General features: G+C 40.6%; 1 protein-coding gene across 2 annotated transcripts; it reads right to left on the bottom strand.

Moving 5' to 3' along the window:
- Positions 1-9,733: 9,733 nt before the first annotated feature.
- Positions 9,734-13,907, bottom strand: LOC113093314 (zinc finger protein 664-like). Of its 2 annotated transcripts, XM_026259123.1 has the most exons (3): positions 13,578-13,907; positions 13,533-13,547; positions 9,734-11,790 (listed from the first exon to the last, which is right to left on the bottom strand). In XM_026259123.1, the coding sequence occupies exons 1-3, from the start codon at positions 13,699-13,701 to the stop codon at positions 10,565-10,567; spliced, it is 1,365 nt and encodes a 454-aa protein (XP_026114908.1). In that variant the 5' UTR covers positions 13,702-13,907; the 3' UTR covers positions 9,734-10,564. The 2 variants fall into 2 exon arrangements, with proteins under 2 accessions (XP_026114908.1, XP_026114907.1); XM_026259122.1 differs by having other exon boundaries at positions 13,533-13,901.
- Positions 13,908-18,244: the final 4,337 nt, after the last annotated feature.

Below are 18,244 nucleotides of genomic sequence, written 5' to 3'. Positions count from 1 at the left end.
CAGCCAACTAGCCTCACCTCTGCAGCCTTGACCTCTCCCAGTACTCTTTTCAGGTGGTCGGACGCAGCTGAGACTGCGTTCACTAACCTCAAAAGCCGCTTCGTTTCAGCTCCCATCCTTGTGGTCCTTGATCCCACACAGCAGTTCGTGGTGGAGGTCGACGCATCAGAGGTGGGGGTAGGAGAGGTGTTGTACCAACGTGCAGCCTTGGACGATAAGGTACATCCACAAGCGTTTTTCTCCCATCGTTTATCTCCTGCTGAACGCTATTATGACATTGGTAAAGAGGATTGTTGGCCATCAAATTAGCTTTAGAGGAGTGGCATCAGTAGCTAGAAGGCTCAGGGGTACCTTTCATTGTTTGGACCGATCATAAGAATTTAGAGATAATTAGAACTGCCAAAAGACTCAAAACCAGGCATGCTCGGTGGCTTTGATTTTACTCTATCGTACCCCCGGATTCCAAAAATGTCAAACCCGATTCTTTATCACATCTTTTTGATCTCTCCGCCCGCCCGGTGACTCCCGAGTGTATTTTACCTGAGAAAGTAGTAGTCTCAGCACGGCGGTTGAGTCGAAGGTCAAGACGGCCTTAGAAGGGGTAGCGCCTCCACCCGGTTGTCCACCGAATCGTTTATTTGTGCTGGAGGAGTTAAGGTCCGAAGTCATTCAGTGGGATCACTGCTCTAACGTGGCTTGTCATCCAGGGATAAGTCGAACTAATGGGTTACTTAAACAACGATTCTGGTGGCCACTTATGGCTCGTGATGTCCACGATTTTGTTTTGGCTCGCTCAGTTTGTGCCTCCCGGTAGACGTGCTTTCGGACAGGGGATCTCAATTTATATCCAAATTTTGGAAAGAATTTTGTAAATGGCTAGGAGCGTCAGTTAGCTTGTCTTTGGGTTATCTTCCCCAAAGTAACGGGCAGTCTGAGCAAGCCAGCAAAGATTTAGAGAGGACGTTGCGATGTTTGGTCTCCAAGAATCCTTCTTCCTGGAGTCAACAACTATCTATGGTGGAGTACGCTCACAATTCGTTACCAGTGTCAGCCACGGGCCTTTCTCCATTCCAGTGCAGCTTAGGTTACCAGCCACCAGTTTTTCCCAGCCTGGAATCTGAAGTTGCAGTCCCCTCCGCTGACGTGTTTGTCCAGAGGTGCCACCGCACCTGGACCAGAGCCCGCAAGACTCTGTTCTGGATGAGGGAGCGCACTAAGGCCAAGGCCGATCGCCACCGGTCAAAGCCTCCCGTTTACATCGTGGGTCAAAAAGTGTGGCTTTCTACCAATAACATTCCTCTGCGATCCGTATCTTACAAGTTAGCTCCCAAATTTTTTGGCCCGTTTACTATCACCAAGATCATTAGTCCGGTGACAGTCCGCCTCAAACTACCTCCAGTGTACAGGAGGATACATCCCACCTTTCATGTGTCCAAAATTAAACCCGTGTTTTATGCAAGTATTAATCCGCCTACTACGGTTCCCCTGCCGCTGCGTCTCGTAGATAGGGAACCGACTTATTTGGTTAATCGCATTCTGGACTCGAGACGGAGGTGGCGAGGATTCCAGTACCTGGTGGACTGGGAAGGTTACGGTCCGGAGGAGAGGAGTTGGGTACCTGCTAGGGACATATTGGATCACTCCCTTATTGATGATTACAGTCAGTAGGTAGGCCCTTCTGGGAACTCCAGGAGGCGTTCTTAGAGGGGACAGGGGTACTGTCACAGTTGGTAAACCGTGATCTCTGGGTTTTGCACTTTGTAGTGAAGTCTGTGTTTTTCGTGTCTGCACTGATTAGCTTGTGGGCGTCTCCATTAATTGTCATCAGCAGCAGCTGTCACTCATGACTCTCCCTCTATATAATGGCTTGTCTCACGTCTTGTTTTTGTGAGAGCGTTGTTTCATGTTGTTAACTGTGCTTTGCTTTTGTGTTGTTCTGCGTCTGGATGTCCGTGTCTTCTCCCGGAACCTCATCCACAGGAACCGACTCGATTCCCCGCAGTTCCTGTGCCATCCTCTCCTGCTGCCAACTCACCACCACCATCTGGATTACTCACCGCCCTTCACCATCTTGGATTATCATCTTTCCAGCATTGTTTGTGTTCTAGTTTGTTTTGTTTTGGTATTCATTAAATCCTATTCTAACTTGCACTTGTTTCCAGTCTCTCCTTCACTCAGTCTTCACAATCTCGGGTACTGCGCATGCGCTCTGGAGTTGTTTATGTTCTAAGTTACAGCGCTTGCACAGCAGGGGCCCATTTCACAAAGCTGGTTAAGTGAAAACTCTGAGTATGGTAACCCTGAAATGAGGGAAACTCTAGGTTTTATGTTTCAGAATGGGAGGTTTGTCAAACCAGAGAAAGCAGGGTAAGTCAAGCCCGTTTCTGAAAGAGAGCTTTCGGTCCTGATTTAAAGTCCAACAGTTTAAACACTAATATTGGACATAAACAAACATGTTAAATATAAAGTAGGCTATTCAAAGCAGGTAAGTTCATATATTTGTAGTAAAGGTGAATTGAACTGCTCCATCAGTCATAAAGCGCTCCGGACCACGTGCCTCATGATGAGCTCGATGCACAGACACAGTTATGTTAGACTGAATCTCATTCTTGTTTCTGTGGCTTTAAACTCAATTAGTGAGGGCTCGTTAAAATATTGCACATATATAGGCCGTTCAGATTACCTGTTAAAATGCAGTGAAATACCTTATATCTGCAGACGATAGTCTGTTTGTGGATGGAGCCTTCACCGGCTACATGTGCCAATCCTCGTGTGTGTGTGTGTGTGTGTTTCTGTGTGAAATGCGGTGCTGAAGTGAAATAGCTGGGCAGTTTGATAGCTGAATTATTATAGGCCGGGGCGGGCTAAATAATTTCATAAAAGCGGACCCGCAGGTTGGAAAAATCATTACTATGGTCTATAAGGATTGTTTTGTTTTCTTCTAACAATAAGCATTTGTTAACAGGTCTAGGCACTATGTCCTAAACTAAATTATTTCAATATATTTATTATATATGCTAGCTATATTATAACTAGGGCTGAGATGATTATAATCGTGATTAATCACATCCAAAATAAAAGTTTATTTAAATAATAAATGTGTGTGTACTCTCTCTGTGTATAATTATTTTATATATATATATAAGTACACACACATGCTTGTATGTGAGTGCAAAGATTTTGCAAACACAAGTTACAAATAGGGCTAAGCCCCCCCTGTCTTCCAATCCTAGTGACGTCCCTGGTTCAAGCTTGACCACATTGTGCATCAACAATAGTGAAATCTGCTCCTGAAGAAAAGAAAACGGTAAGAATTTATTTATTTATGTGTAAAATGTTGTCAGTTTCTTAAACTCTATATGTACTAATTCTATGTCCTATCTTAATTTTTTTATAGATATGGCAAGTTCTTCAAATGTCAACCTTAACCAGTTGGTAACCGGCTATGTTTACAACATCACACTTTACGACATGGGGTGAAACGACAATACTTTGAAGAAGTCTTGCAACAACGCCACAAAGTGTGTAAACTTATGGTGTTCAAGCTGGAGCTCCATTCTAAGTTGAAACTGAAATGCTGTTACATGTTTCAATTTCTAGTCGGCAAGCAAAAACTTAAAAAAAAATGCATGTATCAAAACCAAAATTTGTTTTTCTAAGGTCTTTTTTTGGTCATGTTTTAGATGCCCTGTCCAACTTAATAATGTGGTCGTCCAGCCATCAAGAAGAGAAGGTGAAATGGACATAAATGTTTACATTTACATTTACATTTAATCATTTAGCAGACGCTTTTATCCAAAGCGACTTACAAATGAGAACAATAGAAGCAGTCAGGTCAACAAGAGAACAACAACAGAATACAAGTGCCATGACAAGTCTCAGTTAGTCTAGTATAGAACGCATAGCCAGGTATATATAATTTTGTTGTTCACTTCCAGAGCGCAAACTTCTGGAGGGCACATAGGATTTAACCAGTGAGTTTAGGTAAGTTGGTGCCGTTCCAGTGGTCGTCTTGTAGGCAAGCATCAGTACCTTGAATTTGATGCGAGCAGCTACTGGTAGCCAGTGTAACCTAATGAGGAGAGGAGTAACATGAGCTTTTTTTGGCTCATTGAGACAACCCTCGCTGCTGCATTCTGGATCATTTGCAGAGCTTGACAGTACATGCAGGAAGGCCCGCCAGGAGAGCATTACAATAGCCAGTCTGGAGAGAACAAGAGCTTGGACAAGAAGGTTGCTTGCTCTGAGAAGAAGGGTCTAATCTTCCTAATGTTGTATAAGGCAAACCTGCAGGACCGGGTCGTTGTAGCAATGTGGTCAGTGAAGCTTAATTGATGATCCATCACAACTCCTAGGTTTCTGGCTGTCCTCGAAGGAGTTATGGTTGACGAGCCCAGCTGATTAGAGAAGTTGTGATGAATCAATGGGTTAGCTGGAATCACCAGTAGTTCAGTCTTTGTAAGGTTAAGCTAAAGGTGATGGTCATTCATCCAGCTAGAAATGTCACTCAGACAGGCTAAAATGCGAGCAGCTACCGTCGGGTCATCAGGCTGGAATGAGAAGTAGAGTTGGGTGTCATCAGCATAGCAGTGATAAGAAAAGCCATGCTTCTGAATGACAGATCCTAAAGATGTCATGTAGATGGAGAAGAGAAGTGGTCCAAGTACTGAGCCTTGAGGAACCCCAGTAGCAAGGTGGTGTGACTTTGAAACATCACCCCTCCAAGACACACTGAAGGATCTGTCAGAGAGGTAGGACTTAACCCACAGGAGAGCAGTTCCAGAGATTCCCATCTTTCTGAGGGTGGACAGGAGAATCTGGTGATTAACAGTGTCAAAAGCAGCAGACAGGTCTCTCAGCGCTCCTCGGCCGATGATCAGATTCATCCCTGCTTTTTTTTCACATCGCCTTACTACTGCTGAACAGAATTATAGGGAGCTGCGGTGCCGTTCGTAGTCTGGACTGACCATAAGAATCACGAATACATTCGGTCAGCCAAGAGACTTAATGCCCGTCAGGCTCATTGGTCACTTTTCTTTACACGTTTTGATTTTACGATCTCATACCAGCCGGGGTGCAAGAATCTAAAGCCTGACACTCTCTCTCCCCAGTTTCTCCCCAGAGTCCGTACCGTCTGAAGAGGGCATCCTTCCTCAGCGGGTCATTGTGGGCGCGGCCATCTGGGGTATTGAACGCCTGGTTAAACGCGCCTTGTCTCGCACTCGCACGCCTAGACTCTGCCCTAGGGGGCTTTTGTTTGTCCCTCTGTCCGCTCGTCGTGCTGTCCTTCAGAGGGGACACTCATCTAAATGATTAGCTCACCCAGGGGTCAGAGGCACTATTGCCGCCATTCGCCAGAGTTTTTGGTGGCCCTCCCGTGAACGAGACATGTCTGGTCTGTGCCCAGACGAAGGTCAGTAATAGACCTCCTGCTGGGTATCTAAGACCCTTGCCGTCTCCCCTGTGGGCGCAGATCACCCTTGATTTCATCACTGGTCTCCCCCCCTCCAGAGGTAACCAGTTTATCCTCACCATTATAGATTGATTTTCCAAAGCCGCCCACTTTATTCCCCTCCCTAAGCTCCCCTCAGCCAGGTAGACCACTCAGACGGTCAAAGAACACGTTTTTTGGATTTATGGTCTCCCAGAGAACGTTGTGTCTGACAGAGGGCCACAATTCTCCTCCCTCTTTTTGAAGGAGTCCTGACGCCTCAACGGTGCCTCAGCTAGTCTGTCCTCCGGGTTTCACCCACAGACGAATGGTCAGGCCAAACGCGTTAATCAAACTATTGGTCGGTTGTTGCGCACTCTCGCATTTCGTAACCCCGCGTCTTGGGTAGAACAGCTTCCTTGGGCTGAGTATTCATACAATTCCGCCCCGCGTCTGCTACCGGTCTGTTGCTATTCCAGGGTTGTTTGGGTTACCAGCCCCCCCTCTTTCCCTCTAACATAAAATCCAAGGTGCCTTCCGTACAAGCGTTCATTTAACATTGCAAACGAACTTGGAGATCGGTCCGATCCACCCTTTGTAGATTGCGATCTGTTATGTGCCGCTCCGCTAACAAGCGCCGTGTCAGAATCGCCCGTTATATTTGCAGACAGATAGTTTGGCTCGCTACTACTAACCTTCCCCTTCAGTACCCATCGCGTAAACTGGCTCCTAAATTCATTGGTCCTTTTCACATCATTAAGATTCTTAGCCCGGTCTCTGTCAGGCTCTGGTTGCCGGCCAATCTCCGACGTGTTCATCCCGTGTTTCATGTCTCTTGTTTGAAGCCTGTTATTCGCGCCCCCCTCGTCCTGTCGTGCCCCCGGTTCGTGTTGAGGGCTCCCCGTCTACAAGGTTCGTAGGTTGCTCGATGGTCGCCCCAGGGGGAGGGGCCATCAATGGACCGCTCACTTATTGATGATTTTTACAGCTCCCGTCAGTCCCCATCTTCTAGTGAGGAGGGGGTACTGTCATGATCCTGGCTTTCCTCCTTTTTTCCTTTTCTCCCTCTGCTGGTTATTTTTCATCCTAGTCTCACTCTTACCCCTCATTACCGCCAGCTGAATCCCATTCTCTTATCAATCACACCTGTTCGCTATCTGACCCTTTGCCTTCGTTATATGTAGCTCTTTTTTACTTCATTAAAACAAGACTGAACCTTTGTCTCTGACACAACATTAAATTTGCGTGAAAAAAAGTTTTATTCATTACATCATATAACTCTGATATTTATTTATTTATTTCTTTAGCAAACGGCTAGACTAGAATATCAGCACAGTAGCAAAAAAAGAAACGATATGGCAAGACAAATTAAACCAAAGTTTAACCAATTCAAGTAGGCTAATGTTAAGCTAAAACATGTAAATATAATGAGCAGATGAGCAGTCAGATGCTAAGATGAACCAGGACACATAACTTACCATCAGACTCTCCATCACTCATGGCATTTAGTGTGTCTAATACCTACCTTCCATAAATCACCCTTTTTTAGTAATTTTTACTTAAAGAGCCACACAGGTGGGAAATCAAAAATTACCTGTATTACAGTGTTTGATGTAGCTGTCCATCAGTGTAAACAATGTGCAAAGTAATTAAACAAAAAAGTACACGATTTATAAAGTTATTGGCTTCTAAAGAAAGGAGTCTGGAACGCTGAAACGAGTCGTTATAGATTTCAAATCTTTTGCCCATCTCTATGTACGTCACTAGGAGCACTTTGCATAATAATCTCCGCCTACCGTCTTGGGAGAAACGGAACTCTGACCTGCCCCAGCCCCACACAGATGCTCTGGTTGATGACTGCTTTTCTAATCTCGGTGAGTACAGCGGGATTTTCAAAGCGTTTGGCCATAAAAGAGGGTTCATTACCAAATTTATTTAGAACAACGAGCATCTCCGAATCACAACGTGAAGTATGATTATGAAGTTATGTGTTTGTTTTCTCCCGAGCGTCTTATCAGTATGTGTGCTGTCTGCAGCCTTTGTCTGTGCTGATGATCTTCATTTACAAACACGTCATTAAAATGACGTGTAACTCTGTGAATACTCAACGAAGAGACTTGAGAGAGATATCTATAGAAAGCTTGACATGTCTACTTTAAAACTAAACAAGTGCTGCCGAACAGATATTTTGTGATAAAGTAATCCATATGAAAACAACGCTGTCTGTTTTTCATGTCTCCCTTCGTTATATGTGACCACACCCCCGCGCTGAACGCGCTATTCAGATTCAAACTGAAGCGCGCGGTTTGAATACACCCACACAGAAGAAAAAGCAGCGAGACTGTTCAAGTTTTTTTATTTTACTGTTTGCTTTGTGATGAGAGGAATAAGACATAATTCACCCCAAACAGATGCTAACACATAGGTTACCGTGGAGGTGTGTGCGGAACAACCAATCAAACCTGACTATGTTAGTTGACCAATCAGAACACAGTATGCTACCGAAAGGGGTTTAAGGAAACTGAATCTTTTGAACAGCTTCGCATGAACCATTTGGGGATCTCTGAGAATTGAGGTAATTTTAAAATTATATTTTGACAAAATGACAATGTTTTTTAACCTTGGATGGATTTAAACCTAATGTACAGAACTTATAAACAGTGATAGGAAGCTTAGAATTTTCATCTTACTGGCTCTTTAATTTATGAATCTGTTAACTGCAAAATCAGTGGGTGAAAGGCGTTGCCTAGAAATGTACAATGTTAAAACATAAGTAGCGAGTAAACAGCAGCGCGAAAGTATGTGCATTCAATAGCAGGTACATTTGAGCCCAAATAGTAGAATCCAGCGGCCTGGTCGAAGGTTTAATGCATATTCGGTCTTTTACTTGCGCTTCTGAATTTATCAGGGTTTAGTTTAAATCCTAGTCTAGCTCCATGCTCAATCTGACTCCAATTTCATGTGATCATTAAATTTAGACACTGTTTCTATTTAAACACTGACCACAAAGGTTATGTAAGATTATGTATCAATTTTGATATTTGATTTTTCCGGACTCACTATAATTTCAATTATCCGTTCACTGGGGACTTAATGTCTCTTTTAAGTCTCACGCTAGCTTCATGTGGATCTTACGATCACAAACTCGCCCTTCTGATGCTAGTCAGAGGATGTAGCTAGACTAATACATGTTTTTCTTGCCACCTACTGCTTGCTTATGACAAAAGTGTAGTTTATTTAGTCTTTTCCCAAACAACTTGCTAACAGCAGTGATAGACAGAAATCAGAAGGTCTCCAATGATGTGCCTACTGCTCCTATCATTTCAAGCCTTCAGTTTGACCTATCCTAGCCATGGATTTGAGGTAACAAAAGCCTCGGCACAGTTTACTAGTCATAATGATTTCAGATGAGTTTAGGATAAATCAAATATAACAATTTTATTATTAGTCAGGTATAATTGTATCATGTCAATTATATAATGAAACAATTAGAAGCCAATTTAGAAAGGATAATGCAACTGTGAATCACACTGTAACCACGTGGCAACTTTGCTCCTGCACAGACACTAGTCATATGGGGAACGACCATGTGATCCACGCAGGAGACAAACAAATTTAACATAGCCACACATGTAATAGTTATTCTTATTTAAGACACATGATCTAAAATGTATAGCAAAGCACTCAGGTGTTTTAGAGAATAAACTTAACTAGACAATGTGCACAGGCAGTAACACAAACAACTATACATTTGTGCTCTATGGGCACAATGTGTTCAACACAATTTCATTTTTGAGTAAATAATAATATACCTGACTTCAGAAAGATACATAGTATGGAGCATATAAGATATACACCGCACTATGGGCTGATCTGACTACAGAATCGCCCCGTACTGTTTTGTCACTCCCCTTAAATACTCAGACCAGACAACAAAGAAATCTTCAAAGCAGTTGTAAAAACATAACGGTCATTTTGGTTCAATAGGTTCCCGCGGTAACATAAGGGTAAAACCTTGTTGGAGTTAAACATTCTCAAAGACCCCTAAAGGGGGACACACCTCCTTCTCAGCAGAACACAATTCTACAAAAGTTCTTGATCTTTCTCATAATATAAATGACTATTGTGAAATTGAGACCATTTTACCAATTGCACAGAGACCTTTAAAATTATACTAAACATGAAGTGGAAAAAAACATTTTCACAAGATATAACATGGCATATGGATATTCTTGCTTTTGGAGGAGAAGAGTGAGAGTCAGAGGCAAGGAGGGGAGAGGGAGGAAGGAGGTCGTAAATAGGTGTTGTTTGCACTCCTTGAAGATCTCTTTTCCAGATCAGTTTTATTGTTTTATTGCATGGCAGAATGGTATCTGTTTTCTGTGAGCTCCTGAGTTTTGGCTTGGGGAGTTAATTTTGTAAGGAAATAATTTAATTCCTTTCAGTACATTTGAAAAACAGCAAAGGGTAAGATTGACCCCATGGCGGTTCTAGCGTTAATAAGGTTTAAACGGTATTACTATTCTTATGATACTGCACATCAGGCTGGTTCTTTAACAGTATTCCTTTTTTTACTTTACTGAAAGAAGGCCCATTTAATCCATTTAGATCCTTTTTTACAAGAGAAGCAAAACAGATCAATTACAAATCAACATGACAGTATATCCTGCATCTACAAACCTGACAAATTGTGAGTAAAAAAGGAATGAAGAATTTACAAATCTCATAAGCTTATATTTGATTCACAATAGAATATAGATAACATATCAAATGTTGAAAGTGAGAGATTTTGAAATGTCATGCCAACTATTGCTCATTTTGGATTTCATGAGAGCTACACATTCCAAAAAAGTTGGTACAGGTAGCAATAAGAGGCAGGAGAAGTTAAATGTACATATAAGGAACGGCTGGATGACCAATTTGCAACTTAGGTCAATTGCAACATGATTGTGTATAAAAAGAGCCTCTCAGAATGGCAGTGTCTCTCAGAGGTCAAGATGGGTAGAGGATCACCAATTCCCCCAATGCTACGGTGAAAAATAGTGGAGCAATATCAGAAAGGGAGTTTCTCTCTGCGTACTCTGCGTATAGGGAGTGGCGGTACTGGGAGGCAGCATCAAATCTGAAGATGACCTACTTGCTGTGATTGTTTTTTGTATGTTTGTGTAGAGAAGATGTATTACTGAAACACTTCCCACATTCAGTGCAGTGATACGGTTTCTCTCCAGTGTGAATCCTCTCATGTGTTTTCAGACTTGATGAATCCCTGAATCTCTTGTCACAATGTGAACACTTGTAGGGTTTCTCTCCAGTGTGGATCCTCTCATGTGTTATCAGACTTGATGAATCCCTGAATCTCTTGTCACAATGTGAACACTTGTAGGGTTTCTCTCCAGTGTGGATCCTCTCATGTGTTATCAGACTTGATGAATCCCTGAATCTCTTGTCACAATGTGAACACTTGTAGGGTTTCTCTCCAGTGTGGATCCTCTCATGTGTTTTCAGAGCTCCTGACTGACTGAATCTCTGTTCACAGTATGAACACTTGTAAGGTTTCTCTCCAGTGTGGATCCTCTCATGTGTTATCAGATTTGATGAATAAGTGAAGCCTTGGTCACAGTGTGAACACTTATAAGGTTTCTCTCCAGTGTGGATACTCTCATGCAGTTTTAAATTGGTCGCTGTAGTAAAAGTCTTTTCACACTGAAAGCACATGTACTCTCTCACACCAGTATGTATTTTCTGATGCCCTTTCAAATGTTGTAGACGTGAAAAACTCTTTCCACACAAATGACATGAATGTGGTTTCTCTTTTGTATGAACTCTCAGGTGCTGCTTCAGGTGTGAAGCCCTCAAAAACATTTTGTCACATTGATCACATGCATACAGTTTCTCTCTAGTGTGAACATTTGTGTGTGCATAAAGATGTGATAATTGTGAGAAACTCTTCCCGCACTGATCACAAGTGAACGGTTTCTCTCCAGTATGAACTCTCATGTGTGCTGTAAGTAGTCCTTTTAGTGAAAAACTCTTCCCGCACTGATCACAATTAAACGGTTTCTCTCCAGTATGAACTCTCATGTGTGCTGTAAGTAGTTCTTTTCGTGTGAAACTCTTCCCGCACTGATCACAATTAAACGGTTTCTCTCCAGTGTGAACCCTCATGTGTGCTCTAAGGCGATCTTTTCGTGTGTAATTCTTCCCGCACTGATCACAAGTGTGCAATTTCATGTGAACATCAAGACCATTTTTTCTTGACAATTTGTTTCTTTGAGAGCAAGTTGACGGGTTTTCTCCAGTTTTAATATGATTCCTCTCCTCAACTTCCAATTCTTTCTCCACATTTTCTTCAATATACTCTGAAATAAAATTTAAAATTTTTATTTTTTAGTAACTCATTAAAACACACACAGAACTGTGAAAAGACATACAAATGAACCATGATAAAATATGCAGAGATAGGGCTGGACAATATGACCTAAAATCTAAACTTCAATTAATTGAACACTTCACCTTGATTATGATTATTTAATTATTATTTTATTTATTTTATCATTTTACATTATTTTTTGCCCTCATAGTTTATTAAAAAAAGTATGTATACTGTATTTATTAATGTGTAATATGTTATTTTTTAAACAAATGTTGAGCTCTAAAAGAATTTCAGAATTTTTACAACCCTTTTTTTAGACCATTTGCAAATTTGAAATCATAAAATTAAAATGTTAAGGTTACCACTGCGTCTTTCTGGGAAAATAATGCAGTGATTAATATATTGATTATTTAAATTAATTATTAAATCTTCAATGTATGGACTTTATAAAAGAACTGCATTGTTGCTTATCTTATTCTAAGAAATAAGTTCTTGTTAAAAATAATCAAAATTAAAAATATATATTTCTATCGAATACTGGCGAAAATCCAATATTGCGCATCATCCCTACAGTAAATACTCCCATTTTGTGATAAGGCTGTATACGTATTTTATATGACAGTAAAAGTCTGTTTCCACTGTCAAATGTACCAAATAATGGTTGTAAATAACCCCAGTCCTGTAGCGACTTCAAATTTGTCTTCTACAAACTAGGGCTGCATGTTTTCAAGTTTTTCATTAACCGGCTCTAGTAATAGTTATGTAACTTTCCGTGTTTAGGCGAAGGTAACAAGCAGGCTCCGCGGCCGCCTCGCTAAGGCTATGACTATGACTATGTTTGACAGGTACAATATTTGAAAATCGATAATATTTTTTTTTTATTACATTTATATCTGAATTTATGTCAACCTATAGACTTTCAAATATCAAAATGTCATGAATTCATATGTATGACATGACATATAAACATGACATATAAACATATTTTCCTATTATATTTTGCCTGGAAATGCTTCCAACAAGGTGTCGGTTCTATTTCTAGCATGCACGCGTCGAGCCGCGCGTCTCACGCACGCAGTCGGCAAGCTCTAACCTGTTAACATGGGAGCCGAATTAAAAACAGACATGCCACGCAGCTGAGACGCTTTCGCCACAGATCCAGTGTGTCGCCGGCCTAATTATGCCCGGGTGTTGGCTGTTGAGATTACAACAACCAGGTTGTACTTGAAGTATATCTAAACACTGTATTGCAATACTTGCATTTTGCCCCGTCACTCTCAATTTTAAAGTACTCCAACGCTGTACTTTTCTTTGCCCACTTCATATTAGAAAAATGACTTCTTGTGGACATTACAAATGTCTGGGAGCGCTCTGGCAGTCTCTAGTGGTGCAAAAATGTATTACAACTAAATTCAATGCACGCCATTGACGTCACTTAACCGAGCAAAATGTTTCACTCCGTTATGCAATTTCTAACGGTTAATCGGTTAAACATGGACACCCCTACTACTAACATAAAAACATACTCAGTCTCACATGCTAACAGTTTTATGTTACCCCCCCCCACCCCCCCAAAAAAAGCAGAAATAAAGTCAAAGAATATAACTGTCTTTGTGTCGATTGAGTCACATTTCTAGTAGAAATGGTTAAAGTCTTGTTTTAACAAAGATTTGCAGAAATCCTGTGTGTAATACCACAATAAAAGAGATATTATGAATAAACACCAACCTCCTTGTTCTTCATGTTTTATTTTCCGGGTTTCTGGTTCTTCATGTTTTATTATCTGTGTTTCTGGCTCCTCGTGTTTTATTCTCCGGGTTTCTGTTTCCTCGTGTTTTATTCTCCAGGTTTCTGGTTCTCTCGTGTTCTCTTCACTCTCCTCTTTAACAAACTCCATCTTCACAGCAGCAGATCTCAGTTCAGATGATACTTTTCCAGATATTCCTGCTTGATTCAACACTTAGTCTCGACTGTGAGGATGAGAATATTACAGGTATTTACTGACCTGACTCAAAAACTGTGTTTTCTATTTACAGAAACAACGTGACAACACAACAGAGAGCGCGGTGAAACTAATCTTCTTCTCCTGAGGTTTAATATTGCTTGTCAAACAAACGTAAGTGTTTAGCGCCACCCGCTGGACTGGAGAGTGAAGGAACTAATACGAGGGATATTACTTTGTGCACTGTTTTTTCATTTTCTTTTTAAAAGCTGATCTGTACACGCAAATTAAAATCTACTTACCATTATAGACTGGTTTTTGATAAGCATCAACAGTTTTCTTGGGTGAGGATTAGAGGAGAAAAACAAGCAATTTATTATAAATGTTTAATGCTAAATGGTTGAATAAGGTTAACAAACTTTTAAATTATTTATATTAAATTATTTAAGATTATTATTATTTTAATAGCATTTTTAAATATTTTAGTCACGATACCTATTATAAAATCTAAAGGTATATGTTAAATATTATCATCATTAACAACAATAAAACTAAATACATTTCGGTGCTTTATCACACTGAAACAACTCCCATTGGTAGTTTTATTTTATTACTTCGATCATTATTGGTTAATCTTGCTGTCATTCAGGAAACTGGACAATGAATCGGTTTGCACTTTTCTACATTTAAAAATATTACCGTTATTGTCGTCTTTCTGTGAGTGAGGCGGCTAACTGTGAGCTGCTGCTCGTTATAACTGACTGCTCAGTCGGTCCCGAATTATTTAATATTTGCCTGTTCATTTTTTTTTTTTTTTTTTGAACGAATTTGAGTCGTGACATGTCAAAGCAGAACAAAAACTGTGAACACAAGAAGGCTCAGATGTGTTCTGCAAGGTCCTGCAAACATACTGGTAAAATGAGGTAAGAAAATCGCTATCTTTATCATCTTTTTAAAAAAGTATAACCAGAGTTTACAAATTGGTAGCTTAAAGGACATGTAACCTGAAGAAGATAAATACCCTTGTGTGTATTTTTGCATTGCTTTATCACAGATGATCAAGTTAGATGCTCACCTACTGTGTTGCTGGTAAGTTATGTGTTAATGTCTGTCTTTTAGAGATTTTTCCACATTTTCCTGATATGAATCTCATGCATTAGGTCTGTTATATATGTTTTAATTCTAATAATAGTTTCAAAGTGTTTTCTGAAACATAAGTGCAAATGTCAGTACAATTTTAATGAGTTAATGAAAATGAATTTAAAAATGAATTAGGATTGTTTAAAGCAGTGACCGACGCACAATCTTTCTCCTCCTCCTCCCCACTCTCAGAGATGGATGTCTCCAAACTTCTCCTGTCCAATCATCCTACTACTTGTCCACTTGATCCGATCCCCACTCACCTCCTTCAAGCGATCTCTTCTTCAGTCATACCTTCACTTACTCACATTATCAACTCCTCTCTTCACTCTGGAACATTTCCCTCAGCATTCAAGCAGGCTCGGGTAAGCCCACTGCTCAAGAAACCATCTCTAAATCCAGCGCTTCTTGAAAACTACAGACCGGTATCCCTTCTTCCATTCATTGCAAAGACACTTGAGCGAGCTGTGTTCAACCAGCTTTCTATGTTCCTTGTACAGAACAACCTCCTGGACAGCAACCAATCTGGCTTCAAAAGTAACAACTCAACTGAGACTGCTCTGCTCTCGGTTACTGAAGCCCTGCGACTAGCAATAGCAAGAGCTTCAAGATCCCCTGTACTCATCTTACTGGACCTGTCTGCTGCTTTTGACACTGTTAATCACCAGATTCTTCTGTCCACCCTCAGAAAGATGGGCATCTCTGGAACAGCACTCCTGTGGGTTAAGTCCTACCTCTCTGACAGATCCTTCAGTGTGTCTTGGAGGGGTGACGTTTCAAAGTCACGCCACCTTGCTACTGGGGTTCCTCAAGGCTCAGTACTTGGACCACTTCTCTTCTCCATCTACATGACATCTTTAGGATCTGTCATTCAGAAGCATGGCTTTTCTTATCACTGCTACGCTGATGACACCCAACTTTACTTCTCATTCCAGCCAGATGACCCGACGGTAGCTGCTCGCATTTCAGCCTGTCTGAGTGACATTTCTAGCTGGATGAATGACCATCACTTTCAGCTTAACCTTACGAAGACAGAACTCCTGGTGATTCCAGCTAACCCATTGATTCATCACAACTTCTCTATACAGCTGGGCTCGTCAACCATAACTCCTTTGAGGACAGCCAGAAACCTAGGAGTTGTGATGTATCATCAGTTAAGCTTCACAGACCACATTGCTACGACTACCTGGTCCTGCAGGTTTGCCTTATACAACATTAGGTTGATTAGACCCTTCCTGTCAGAGCAAGCAACCCAACTTCTTGTCCAAGCTCTTGTTCTCTCCAGACTTGGCTATTGTAATGCTCTCCTGGCGGGCCTTCCTGCATGTACTGTCAAGCCTCTGCAAATGATCCAGAATGCAGCAGCGAGGGTTGTCTTCAATGAGCCAAAAAAAGCTCACGTTACTCCTCTCCTTATCAAGTTACACTGGCTACCAGTAGCTGCTTGCATCAAATTCAAGGTACTGATGCTAGCCTACAAGACGACCACTGGCACGGCACCAACTTACCTAAACTCCCTCGTTAAATCTTATGTGCCCTCCAGAAGTTTGCGCTCTGCAAGTGAACGACGCCTTGTGGTACCATCCCAAAGAAGTTCAAAATCACTCTCACGGACCTTTTCCTGGACTGTGCCCAGCTGGTGGAATGACCTCCCAATCTCAATTCGTACAGCTGAGTCTTTACTCATTTTCAAGAAACATCTAAAGACTCATCTTTTTCGCCTGCACTTAACCAACTAACACTAGCACTTTTTTTTTCCTTTTCTTGTCTTTTCATTTAATTAAAAAAAAAAACACCTGGCTATGCATTCTATACTAGACTAACTGAGACTTGTCATGGCACTTGTATTCTGTTGTTGTTCTCTTGTTGACCTGACTGCTTCTATTGTTCTCATTTGTAAGTCGCTTTGGATCAAAGTGTCTGCTAAATGATTAAATGTAAATGTAAATGTAAAATAAAAGATCAGCTTGTTTCAGTCATAAAGGTACAGGGGTTTTCCCTTCCAAGTGCCACAAAAAAAAGAATTTATATGCCAAATTATTTTACAAAAACTTTTAAATATTATTGTATTTGGATTGTTCTACTACATGTTTTTAACAATGCATCCATGCATACTCTGCAAAAAAAAAAGGTTTGGTATTATTTTCATCTCTTTTTATACAGTATGTTTCCAAAATAAAACTGCTGTTATACAATTTTGAGCATGTGGTAGTTAACTGAAGTTCATTGTAAAGCCTTTGCTGCCAGTCATTTGATTGTCTTTATCCTGTCCTGTTGATCTAAATGTAAACTAGAATCTAATTGAACATACAAGTGTGTATACATGGTGCCAGGTACGACGGTGAGACAATATCGTGTTATCAATGTTGATTAACTTTAAGAAATCAACACCTCATTCAGCGTTAATCCAAGGTCTGCAGATGGACCACCATAATTCATCCATGATGGTAAGACGGTGAAACAGCGTCGGGATTTCAACAGTGAATCAATGTCATGATTTCAACCGTGCATCAACGTCGCGATTTCAGCGGTGAATCAACGTCGTGATTTCAACGTTGATCCAATTTGCAAAATCAAAAGGTAATTCAACGTTGATCCAACCATGGTACCTGACATTGTTTCAATGTTGAATTACCGGCTGGGTTGCAGCATAAATTATGGAAATTAAGATAAGCCTTAATGAAATCACATGATAATGATAAAATAGGCTATTTTCTTCTTTTATATCCATCCTGTGGTAGACACGACAGAAGAGACGCTGACTGACCGTAAGCAGTAATCAGCTGCTCGCCAGACTCGTTCTCATGACAACGACCGAAGAAAGATCTCCCGCGCGGACTATTAATCTATGCACGTGCAATATTCCATAGGCAAATATTGTTTTGTACAAAAATATTTTATACGAATATTTTATAGGACGTTTACATTACAAAAAAAACACCTATGCATAAAGACTTTATAGTGAAAATACTGAACCTGATCATACAAGCTTTATTTAAAAAAATGCTCATACTTTTTATTATTTCTGAAATTTTTACATCTGAAATCTTCACATGCATTTTAGCGTATCACTGAACTGCAGTTTTATTGTATCTGTACTTCATTATACTGCAAATCTAGAGTTGTACTTCTTTGTACTGCAGTTATTTTATTTTTAAGGGTAGCAGAGGGAAATGTTCTTTATATTGTGTTAATTTATATCCATTTATTTTTTATTAAACACCAAGCTGACTGAAAGAAAGTAATCTAAAATAAGACACAATTAGAAGTAAATTTGTATTTATTTATCCATTCATTCATCAATGGATGTAGTGCTGGATTCTGCTCGGACGCTGAGCCAAAACCAAAATTTGTTTTA

Source organism: Carassius auratus, unplaced genomic scaffold (genome assembly GCF_003368295.1).
Source record: "Carassius auratus strain Wakin unplaced genomic scaffold, ASM336829v1 scaf_tig00214963, whole genome shotgun sequence".
NCBI classification, from domain to species: Eukaryota; Metazoa; Chordata; class Actinopteri; order Cypriniformes; family Cyprinidae; genus Carassius; species Carassius auratus.
This window is presented reverse-complemented; position numbering and strand designations above follow the sequence as displayed.